The 12576-nt window shown below is 46.6% G+C and overlaps 1 protein-coding gene across 1 annotated transcript in view; it reads right to left on the bottom strand.

Moving 5' to 3' along the window:
- Nucleotides 1-10683, bottom strand: part of BMP6 (bone morphogenetic protein 6) — an 87140-nt gene extending 76457 nt beyond the window's left edge. Inside the window, exon 1 of the mRNA XM_027654106.1 lies at nt 9830-10683. Coding sequence (XP_027509907.1) covers nt 9830-10259 — 430 coding nt within the window. The 5' untranslated portion in view covers nt 10260-10683. The remainder of the gene's footprint in view (nt 1-9829) is intronic.
- Nucleotides 10684-12576: the final 1893 nt, after the last annotated feature.

Genomic DNA, 12576 nt, shown 5'->3' with positions numbered 1-12576 from the left:
CATGGTCGCAGAAGGTGAGAACCTATAGTCTCCAGCTGATTCACACTGCAACCTGAAAACAGACAGGTTTCAACCAATAAGACCCTCCTGTTTCACCAACTCCACAAACCACTGGAGGACCTGCCCGGTCAGTAACAAAGCACACAGTTTCATGGTCAGATTGCAGGACTGGAAGCAAGAATTTCAGATCCAGTCATGCCCTCCGACCCTCAGCTTAGTTATTTGGAAAATGAGTATAACAGTGTTTTACATTTGTCAGAGCACGCTGGGAGACTTCAACGCTTATGAAGTGTTCTGAGGTTCTGAATAAGAGACAGGGTAGTATCTTTATGTAGTCTAGCAAGTAACGAGCATTACACATCCTCCAGAATGGAACATTTTTGGACAGGACAGCTGCTACAATCATTAAAGTGTAAAAACTATCACATGCAAGAGACAAGACCCAGACATTGCAAAGCGAAAATCTATTGTAGTGTGTTAAACAAATGTATTTTCTCTCCAGCTATCTTCCATAGTATAATAAGTTGGAACTTTCTTAAATATGAGAACTGGTTTTTTTAAGTCTTCCTTCTTTTCTCTTCAATCCCTTCCCCCTCTGCCTTTTTTCCTTTGTGGGTTACAAAAAAAAAAAAAAAAAAGAAAGAGCAAGCCAAGAGATTCACAATCACCAAAGCCTGCAGAACGTACAGTGAATTTTGGCAGGACATGCATGTTTATCCTTTTCATATGCTGTTTAAATTATTCTTATAAACAAGTCATTATCTTGCATAGCCACTGCTTGGTCCCTTTCATGTCAAAGATGTTTGATGTTACAATAATTAAGCAAAAGGGTCTGCATGCTTGAAATACTGTCTCAGGATGACAGTTTGTGGGCAAGAGAGGCTGCTGTTTCTCTAAAATGAAGGGGTATTTTGCCAAGATTCATCATTTAAGATGAGCACCTGGAGTCTGTACTCGTGGATCAAATATTTGTGCAGATATCAAAATACGAACTTCAAACCAGGCTTAAATTTTAGAACTATGTTCCTACTATCTTTGTATCAAAATCGTGGACACAAGTCAAGGCTCACAGAGAAGCCTCTCACTGCTTGCAGGCAAATGTTTTGAGGAACCAGGCCAGGCATTGTGATGGAGATTCAGGTACATTAAAAACTTAAAAGGCCTCTTCCTGCACCAAGAAGTGTGTTTAATCACAGCTGATCTGGACCACACCACCAGCGTGGGCATAAGATGCAAAGAAATGGTGGTAAGTGATAGAGCAAACGTTTTCTCCTTTTTTCTTCCAGAGCATCTGGTGATTTGACCTCTGCTCATGTGGATTTGGCTGGAGGGAGCTTGCGCCTCTGTGACACAAGGAATTAAAGCTCTGACCACTTCTCTACTCCCTGATACAGAACCCTAATCCAGACACTTTTAACACAGTTTGAAAAATATGGAAGTTAGGCTGCAGTAAGTGTTCATGTCTGAACAACTTTGTATTATTATAGGGCCTACAAAGACAGAGGCAAACAAATATTTTGCATCTTGTACGTGCTTTTTACAGTTCAACATTATTTGGAGAATTTTATTCCTTGTAAAAGGACTGGAATTGACTGCTAACAGCTTTACTCTTCAAGCTTTCTCTCTCAAATGGTTTGGAAAGACCAGGAGATTCAAGGGTGCAAGAAGACACATCTGTTTCACCACCAAAGCTGCAGACTCTTTCCTCCCTCCAACACCTCTTGGCTTATGGGTCCAACTATCACAACCTGCCCAGGCGCTCCAAACAGTTCTCATTTTTTTAAGTGCTCTTTTTTGCCTAGTGTGGAGCTAAACACTTGTGCTTCAATAGACATTATGTCACCCCTTAGCCCTTGTACAAACACAGTGTCTAATACCTTGACCACATACGCCACATGAACACAACACAGTAAGCAACAAGATAAGGACACTGCATACAGTAGCACCTCACCATGAACATCTGTGTGAATGCTTTCAACGTGGCATATTTTACAGCCTGCACTTGATAAAGGAAATTGTGGCTCTCTATTTGACAAGATTTTGGGTTGATCAAAAATATATATATATATATATATATTCTTTAAAAGAGGGCTTCAAATAGCCGATTCATACATTTCTCATACTGCACACAACCATTAAAATACACAGAATAACACATCTTTGGAATACTGTTTGAAAAAGACTCATTCACTATCAGGAAATTCGACTCTTCAGAACAAGTGTTAACATAGTCTTGATTTTGTAAAGCTATTCAAGCCATGAAGTACATCTGCACATTGAGTATATTTCAAATACTGTGCTTCTGTTTTCATTTTCAAAACATTTTTATTTATACACTAATATTTGACCTATGAATGTTCCAAGTTTATATGGAGCCAGCTGTTCTAAATTCTGGTTATACTGAGCATTCGTGCAAAACATCAGGTGATATCATTGGATATTTTTAAGGGGAAAGTTCACAGGAAAGCAGTTATGTATTCTTGTGATTAACACCACATTGGATCAAAACAGTCATGTCTAGGTCTCTGAAAATACAGCTACTATTTTAGTTAGCAGAACACTTCGGCTCTGTCTACATTATCCTTTTTTTGCCAAAATTTCCCACTGTTGCTAGCACTGATTCAATTCTGTCATTGTACTATGATGAACACTGCAACATAAAATAAAAAGAGCTGAAGGCAGCACGTCAAAATCTTTGTGCCCTTAACAACAAAACAAAAAAATCTCATTACATCACCAAAAAAATCCCCAACCAACCCAAAAACCAAACAAACAAGAAAATCCACTCCAAAACTCTACCCAACACTACAAGACTGTTTCTTAAGTAACTGAAAGTTCAGGAAATGCCAGCCCCAATCCATAGCAGGTTTTAGGAATCAAAGTGCATTACGAGGTATTAAACACCCCTGCAATCCCAGAGGGACTCAGTTTCTTTAATTAAGTTTTTTTTCTCCTCGAACGGCCCTGCGGCAGCTGCAGCACCATGCCCTTCCCAAAGCCACTGCCTTGGGAGCCTTCTCCAGGTGCAAAGCACGGGGCCACAGGTGTCTCTTGGAGGTGCTGCCGCCAGCCACCCCTACTGCACGTCCTCCAGCCCCACAGAAGGCAACACTCCTCATCCTCTGACAACCATGGCTGGAAAAAAGGTGAAAAGAAACAACCTGCTGAAGGGTTTTCAGGCACATCTCCTCACTCTCAGCATATCATGGCTACAGAATTCCTGTCCCAAGTGCCCTAACGACACTTAGAATCACAAGTGGGTTGGGCTGAAAGGGACCTTCAAAAATCATCCAGTTGAAACTCTGCCATGAGCTGTAGACCAGGTTACTCAAAGCCCCATCCAACCTGACTTTGAACACCTCCAAGAAATGGGGCATCCACAGCTCGTCTGGGCAACACGTTCCAGTGTCCCACCATTCCTGTTGTAAGAAATTTCTTCCTTATATCCAATCTAAACCTACCCTCTTTCAGTTTAAAACTGTTGCCTCATCAAACAGTTGTGACCCAACACTAGCCTTCAAGAATCAGGTGCACAGAAGACAACTTTCCAGTCCTCCATCTCCCAGGCTATGAGGTCTGATGCTTGCTAAAAGAAATGGGAATCTCTCAATCATGAGCCATTTTTTCATTGAGGCGATAGTGTTTTCTCTCTGTTTCACACTGCTATATGAATGGTCAAACATAAATGCTAAATGATTAGTAGGGGGACAGTATTTCACTGCATAACTGAGCATCTGCCGGGATACAGCAGAAACACACAATGGGACTGTTTACATCCCAAGTAACTCATACCTTCCTTTAACCCACCACAAGTTAGCAATGAGGCAAGATGACCTAAAAAGAATTATGCCTCTGGGGCATGGAAAGTCTAAACACCACCTTCCTTCCTCCTAAATCACAAACACCACTTAGAAGTTTATATTTAAAACTATGAGAGAGAGTGTCATCGCTGCAATGCACCAGGCTAGACCCAGCAAGGATCCACAGCTCCTTGGCAGAGGTACAAACCTGCAGCAAGCAGTCCCAGCAGGAGCTCAGCATAAGACATCCATGACAGCTGCCCAAGGGATTTTCTGCTAAAGCTGTGTTGAACTGGAAGAAAATTGCCAAAAGAAAACCTTTTTAAAAGAAGTGACTTAATTTCAGTTTTGTTTGAGGAAAAGAACCAGGAAGATCTGCTCGCATTTAAAAAAAACCCAAAAACAACACACCTGGGTTTCAAATTCAAAATGCAACTTTTCAGTTATTTACAGATAAAAAAATTGGCTTGAATTAATCAAGACTGGTTTGGCAATACTAGCTTTTTACAATTACAATAAATTTTTGTTGTTGTTGCTGTAAGAAAGACTTGAACATTTCACACAAATTTAAGACTGTAAATTTTCAAGCTCTGAAAAGCTTTCACAAGACAGAGAATACTCATACTAATGCCACACAGTCTGGTTCCAGTAGCTTAGTCCAGATGACAGTCAGACCTGGATACATTGCTTACACAAAAATGACCCTCCACTCATTTCAACAGTATAGGTTTTGAAGAGCAGCTTCTCCAGGAGCCACAAATCTTCCAAGGCTGCTAGCCAAAGGCAGAAGGATGCCTATAGTCCCCCAAATTCCAAGTCCAGAGGAGCTGAGGACTTCCAAAAGACCATTTGCCCTTTTTTTAAATTGTGTCATCAGCCAGCTCACGAGCAACAACTACTTCAAGGAGATGACATAAACAAAGACCTCAAGCTGCATCAGCTGAACAGCAAATGTAAGGCTGCTCTTTGACACTTGGGAATCTGTCTTGGCATTGAAGCCTACTCTACAAGGTTTTGCAGAAGTCAGTAAAACTCATTCCCATCATCAGCTTCATGATTTCTAATACTGGCCTGCTCTGGACACATGCGTAGGATGCTGCTCACATGCCGAGCAAGAGAGGCTGTGAGCAGCACAGCAAGAGAGCCAGCTGGCAGCACAGCCAGATCTGCAGCATCACACACTCTGGTTATTCCCTGTGAGTAGATGTCTTGACCTTTACAACACGTGGCCAAGAGTATAAACAGATGGGATGACAGTATGAATGATACGGTCCCATCAATCTAATCATGCAACGTCCCTGATACATCTTGGTCACCTAATTTCATATCCTCCAACAACAAGCATGGTACCCAGAAAAAGACAGGTGGCCAATCAAATCCTTCAGGTGAAAAAATTCACCTGCTTTAGAAAGGCATGTCAGGATCCTGAAGCACTTCTTCCCTCCTGTGAAAAGCCATGCAGAACAAAGGCATATTGCTTGCGCCTAAGGTGCTATGGATTTGTGCAAGATCATTCCTAGAGGAAAATCTGGTCGGTGACAGCTGCCAAAAAGATGAAAAGCCTGTTTGGAAGACGTCATATCCATGAGGTGCTCCTTTATAGGCAAAGGGAGAGAGAGTATTTGTACAGCAAGTCCTACATTTACTGCCAAGCAGCTCCCTTGCACTGAAAGGGAGCATCCATGCCCCAGCGGACATTTGAAGTCTTGCAGAGAAGACAGTGATTGCCTGAAGTTTGGAAATTCAAAAATAAAAGAGGCTTTTCACCATGGTCCCAACTCAAATCTTGTGGAAAAGCTTCCGGGCTCACTACAGGGCTGTCTGGCAAAGAGGTGAGCTTCCCCTCAATCTTTTGCATGAAGTCCTCCCAAGAGACCTGTGGGTCTTATGATAAAAAGGAATACTCCCTCTCCAAAAGTACAGGGATACAGTGAATCCACGCCATTAGTCTCCTGCAAAAAGGTACTCGGTTGAATAACCAAGCATCACACCCCAAAAGCACACTTTTTAAGATCCTTATCTCTGGAGGGTTTGATGGGTTCAGAGTTTTCCTGCACAGCTATCCAGCTGCCAACAGCCCCAGATTTCAGTCATGGCAGAAACCCACAAAGACTGCCATTGAATTCCTCATTTTTCATTATGGGAGGCACATGGCTTTTCCCCCCTCCCTCAGTGTGGATGCCAGGAGAGGAAGGCATGGGTGAGGACCAGAACAGGTTTTTCCCCGTTTTGACACACAATTGTTCAACAGCACCTTTAATTATACAAGAATAATTCTGGATACAGTTAAAGTAGCAAAGTCTTAGAGAGTCTTACATTTTCTGCTGCTAGCCATGGCATGCACTAGTCTGAAGACATCAGCCAGCAAAATAGAGGATGAAGGGCAGATCCCCTTCATATCAGCACTGATGTGCCTAAGAAGACCAGGGAGACTTTAGATCTGCCACAGACAATACAGCATCACCGCCTCAAGAGGCATCTCCATACTGACCCTGAGTTGTTTCACCAAGAGGAGATAACCCTGTCTGGTGCCATGAGGAAGGTACCTTATCCAAACAGGAAACACTAATAGTACTGTGTCAAGACATGCCACACATTTATAGCAAGGCTGTTCCTACAAGGAGAGCTGAAGAGTTTCACAAAAACACCTACTGGCCCACAATGCACTCCCCTGCCTCCTGCCCTCAGCCCCACAACCCTGCCATAAATCCATTGCCACGACACAGAAGCTTGGTCCCTGTTTGGTCAATGAATATCAACTGAAGAGATCTAACATGCAGATGTTTCCATCTGTTCTAGCTATCCAGACTTCCTATGTGAGAAATGAAAAGGAACAGGCACTTTTTAGGTGCCTCATTCTAGTGAAAATACCCAAAACGGACACTTCTAGGATCATCTTCCCAAAATAGGGACCAGGTTACCAAGGACAGACTGTATTTTCTCTCCAAGGACATCACCACCTTTGAGACTGAGACAAGCCTGCACAGCCTGAATAATCCAAGACCTCACTAAAGTCCCTCAGCTTTGCAAGACCTTGACAAACAGGACTCGTAGCTTGAGCATATAATGAAATATAGCCTTCCCCAGGCAGAAGACACATCTGCTGCATCCCCAGACTGAAGGATGTATGTTGGTCAGGAAGGGCTGGAGCACTGTGCATTTAAGATCAGCTGTGACTACAAGCTAGTGACTCCTTCTGGGCAACGGGGCTGGAAAAATTAAAGAACATCAACATCTGCAAACTTTCATGACTAAGTAGGACTTCTCTGCACACCTGACCTAGATGATGGCTTTCCAGTGCAACGAGATGGATCAAACTTTTGTCTGATTCTGTGCTGCAGAAGCAGTATCAGTACCTGAAGGCCAGGTCACCCACACTGACTTAACACCTACACAGCCTCATACACCTGCACCTGATATACCCAGGTAATACCACACACTCCTCATCTTAAGCGAACAGCAAGGGCCCTTCAGTAATGGAAACAGAAGTCTTCAAGGTTGAACACAAAGTTCTTCAGAAGTCAGTTTGAAATGAACAGAAGTAACTATAGGAATGGCCACGTGCAGAAAACCTCAACTAAAATAATTCTGGCAGTGTCTGCTTATAAGCAGACCCCAGCTGTGGGTTTTCAGGGTTGCGTGACCTATACTTCGTTGGAATAGTCAGTGTGCTCAAAATCAGGAAGTCTTCCCTGTCTGCTGTGATCCCACCATCTTTTGCTGCATTTCTGACTTCATCTAATAAGCTACTTAGATCGCAGGCTGGCTTTCTACCATCACACCTTCGGTTTCTATATTGGAATATAACCTTAGGCTTCCTCTAGTTTTCTGATGTGAATTAGTGTTTAATAGAAGAGTAAATGTCAATACACAAGTGAAAGACCCCAAAAAATCCCTGACATGTCAGAGAAGCTACAGAAAACAGCCAAACAGCTGTTCAGTCTCAGCCCATCAATTTGCCAACACTCTGGTAACAAACAATCACGCTAAATGACATTATGGTTTATGACTTGGAATTTGGAAGTTTGATGAGAAATTTCTGCAGTTGATTCATGCTTCCTGAGACTCATAACTAGCATTTCAATTACACTATTTTACTACATTACACAAAAAATTTTCCTTGTTGTTACATAAGTGTCTAGATCCAAATTATCAGAACTGATTTGAATCATATGGTGGGTGTATTTTCAAAAGAAATACATACTTTCAGGTCTACCATCTAATACTACTCTCCCGGCACTTTATAGACAGCTAAATACCTTCTGAAACACCATATGCTCACACTTCTTCCTGAAATCAGCTCTTCTGGGAATCGCCTAGCCCCTTGCAAGCACCTTGTTTCACATCCCTCAAATAAAACATGCTGTGGGGGTTGCTTACAGACAGCTACAGCCAGCACCACACTTCTTAAATTCACAGCTCCAAGTATAGGTACTAAAAGTCCCCAAGGCAAAGAACAGAGACAGCAGCAACAGCTCTGTGCATTTAAAGGACAGAGAGGTTTGGTGAGGTTGGGAGAGGAGAAGAATAGAGGCAGGTGTCCTTTGGACTCAAAACCTGTACAATATTCTCAAGTTCTGAGCTAGGCACAGACCACGCTGGCTTCATCGATGGATGATTTCAGGATGTCTCTTTCAAAAGCACCAGAGCTCTGAGATGTCAGCACCACCTAAACATACCCAAGCTAACTTGAAACAAGGCAACTGACAGGTACCCTGACAGGTACACACCTGCATTATGTGGTGCCAACAGGGCTTTGCACTCCTGTAAGGGCTGAGCACCTAAGACAGTTCAGCTGTGCCCACACGAGTTGCAATCACCTCGGTTTCAATGTAGACAAATCCTTCAACAACTATTTGTAGCACTTCTGACCTACTTTCCATCAGGTAAAAAAAATCAACCAGCTCCTTCTAGATACATACAGCACTCACAAAGTTATTGAACACATGTACCCATGCTGGGAGCTCAAAGAAATTTCCTGCTACAGTACCATATCCTTGCTCAAAATGAGTAAACGCACAACAAATTGTATTTTTTTTAAAAAAATGAGACAAGCTATTCACAGGTGGTGTCATTCTGGCACACAGCTCTGGCAGCACTGGTGAAAAGGCAGTTTTCAGCTGACCAGCTAAGACATTTGAGCTTCACAGGAATTCCCTAAAAAAAAAAAGAACTGCAATTTGCCAACTGAAATATTTTCATTCTCCACATTAGGCTGAATCTAATTACACTGTTTCCTTACAATTGCATAGTATTAAGGGCTCCTCTAAGTAAAAAGCTTAATGGCTTTCCTACTGAAATGCCCACCCTGGAGCCCTTCACATCAGTATCTCGCTGACAGGATGTTTTGAAGAGCAGGTTGAAGTCTAACAGAACTTATTTCAAGATTTCCCCATGATACAAATTTTATCATGTTCCTGGGCTCACTCACCATAATAACCTACACCGAGTCACATATTCATCGCCACACTAGCTCTGAACCCCTTAAAAAGAAAACAAAAAAGAGAAGATGAGGACACCGTGGAGTAGGGTACATGTACTTTGTTCAAGCCACAGAGGCATCTCTGCGCTGCTGGACTTTGCGCAGAGCAAGCCCAACCTGCGCTCTGGCAGGACCCCAGCTCTACTGCCCAGGAACCAGAGCAAGGTGAGTTTAATTCTGAACGGCAGACTCTGACCACTACCATCAGAACAGGGTCAAAGAGACTATTAAAAAAATAATTATTATTTTCTCTTCCTTTTCTTCCTTCCCTCCCCCCCTTCAAGGTTTTGTATGCTGTGGCTTTTTTCCTTTTTTTTTTTTTTTTTTTTTTACTGTTTGCGAGAGGTTTCGCCCTTCCCCGAAGTGAGCTGCCCTCCTGGCCGAAACCCGTGCAGCACAAGGTGGGTTTGCCCGACCAGCAAACCCCCGACCCACCAGGGAACAGCCGCCCGCCCCCTCTCGCCGGGACAGGGGTGTCCCCGGGACTGGCGGTCGGGTGGGTGGCTGGGTGGGCTCCACGCAGCCCGGCACTTACTCACTCACTCACCCAGGTTGACGAAGCTCATGACCATGTCGGCGTCGTTGAGGAAGGCGCTGTCCTGCGGGCTGGGTAGCGGCGGCGGGGCGGGGGGCGGCGGACGGCCGCCCCGCTCGGTGCCCGTGCTGCCCTCCGCGCCCTCGGCCAGGGAGTGGTAGAGGTCCAGCATGAAGCGCGGTGCCGCCGTCAGCCGTCCCGGCGGCGGGGCCGGCGGCTCCCGCGGCAGCGGCCGGGGGCGGTGGGGCAGCCCCAGCACCGACAGGATCTCCCGCTGCATCTCCCGCTTCTCGTGCGACTTCAGCCGCCGGTAGAGGAAGCCCGAGGCGGCGGCGGGCGGCGGTGGCTCCCCGCCCTCCGCAGGCAGCGCGGGCTCGGCGGGGCGGCAGGCGCCGCTCAGCAGCGCCCAGCAGCAGCACAGCCAGGCCAGCCGCCGCGGCATGGCGCTCGGCCGGGCGCAGGCAGCCAAGGTCCCCGCTCCCCGCTCTCCCCGGGGGCTGCCCAGCGCCCTCCAGCCCTGCCCCCCCGCGGCAGCGGGGATCGCCCGGGCCGGCGGGGGGCGGCCAGGCCAAGGGGGCTCAGCGCTCGCCCCCGCCGCGCATGGCCGCCCGCGGAGCACCGCGGTGCGGACCCCCCTGCCGCCGCTGCCGCCGCTCAGGTGCGGCGGGGCCGCCCCCGGCCCGGTCCGGGCGCTCAGTTCGCCATGCCCCTGCCCGGGGGATCCGCGCCGGGCCGCGGGCGCTGCGTGTGGGGGGAGAAGGAGCAGGGTGAAGAGCTGCGAACTTTTCCCGCTGCCAGGGAGCAGAGCGAGCGAGCGAGCGGCTCCTGCGGCTGCAGCCCCGGTCCCCGCGGGCTGGCCGGAGCGCGGCTGCTGGCGGCGAAGGCAAATCACCAGCGCGCCCGCCTCTCGGCGGGGCGGGCGGCCGCTCCTCCGGGGCGGGGAGCGGGCGCAGGTAGCGCGGCCCCGCGGGGGCGGCCGGGCGGGGCGGGCGGCGGCGGAGCAGGTTCAGGAGCGCCGGCCCCGTCGGTTGTCATCGGCTTGCTGCGCTTGGAGCGGCGCTCCGCCGAACAGCGGCACCAGCCGCCTCTGCCGTGCGACTCTGGCGGCTTGTTTCTTGTTAAAGGGAGGATTTCGGCCACCCCTCCTGGCCTCAGGGTGTTGGCTATATGTATATAGCGGGTGTTGGCTTTTTATCCTGAAAATAGGTGGAGTGCTACCTGTTCTAAATCTGATGAAGCGTTACGGTTCTCTTTAACAGGTTACAGCATCCCACACAGCTTTTTCTGGAGTATCTTGCAGAACTGATCATGGAATATTGGTAAATGGCTAGGTACAGGTACCCCCTGACAGCCCTGATCAGTGGAGTACCTGTCTGCATACTGTGGGGCAGGTTATACTGCCATAAAAGAACATACCCGTTCCTACAGTAAGGTTGCAACTCTGATATCATCACTTCAATCAAAGGGGTGGGGAAAAAACATGCCACCCAACGCTATAATAAGAGCAGTTTGGTTGAGCGAGAAGCAGCTCTTCCATATCCTGATCTCTGACTTCATGGATCTCGCTCAGGTTGGATGACTAAATCCAGACTAGTCTCGCTGAAATCAGTGCAATTGCTCTAGGTTTGAACTGGGATAATTTCAGAGGAGTTGGCCCTGAGAATAATATCTGGACCATTTGAAGTCACTGGCAAAATTTCCATTAAATTTATTAGAATCAGAATCTGGCAATAAGCTCATATTCAGCTTCCCAGAGACACAGCTGAGAATATTCAAGACAGAATATGTTATTTTCAGAAGTGGAGGTTACACTGAGTGTTCAGTTCTGTGAAAGCAAGGTTACAGATGTTTGTTTTAACTGCACCAGTCAAGGAACACTGTAATACTGGGTATTTTAAAGCTTGTTTTGGAAGGAAAAAAGGCATCTTAAAGGAGACAAAGTGGGAGGGAAGAGTATGGAAGTTACTTTTGCAACTGTTCTTTTTTCAGTTTGTGAAGACACTCAGAATTTGAAAATGTGGGTGTATGTGACAGCACAGACTCAACATGATCCCTTTGCTATAGTGGATCCCATAACCTTCGTGAAAGAGGTCTGTGTCACCTACCAGGGACTCAGGAAGGCAGTGTCTAGGGAAACCTTCGCACTGGTGATTCATTTATCCACCTTGCTCAACATAGAGCAATGAGGTTGGTTTTATTAAATGGGGAAATGAGGGCTCACTCCCGGAGAGGAGGTGAGCAACACACCTCTCCTTCTGCAAGATAGTGTGGGATCCTGCTGGGAAAACCCAGGATCCCAGGAGGAGAGCCTGTTGCACAAGCTGTCCCCTTGATGGGCCGAGAGGGATGAAGGACAGTTTGTAGCCTCTTAGGAGGGACATTTGGAGGCTGGGAGGAAGTGCAGGATCCCTGATAGTGAGGGTTATTTCCCAGGCAGGTAATTACCCTGCAGGTGGTGAGAGAGGAGAGCAGCTACTTCCCACAGCCATTCGCTTCCCAGTCCCTGAGCCTATTAGGCTGTAGTTCACGTTACTGTCTCCAGAAGAGCTTTGTAGCCTCCACTTTCTGTTTGGACAAGAGAGGGAAGTGCCCCATTGTACGGTTATCGCTGAGGACTGAAGCTTTCCATCTGAAGTGTCCCCTGCTCCTCTTGAAGTCAGGAAGAGATGATGCACATCTAGCAATAGACAGTGTTAAACTCCAGGGCAGCACTTGGGTATTCCTGCTTCTCTGATGCTCAAGTATGTATCACCCTTACA

Source organism: Corapipo altera, unplaced genomic scaffold (assembly GCF_003945725.1).
Source record: "Corapipo altera isolate COAL_440 unplaced genomic scaffold, ASM394572v1 60, whole genome shotgun sequence".
Classification (NCBI taxonomy): domain Eukaryota; kingdom Metazoa; phylum Chordata; class Aves; order Passeriformes; family Pipridae; genus Corapipo; species Corapipo altera.
The sequence above is the reverse complement of the archived record's forward strand: the minus strand, read 5'-3'. Positions and strand labels throughout refer to the sequence as shown.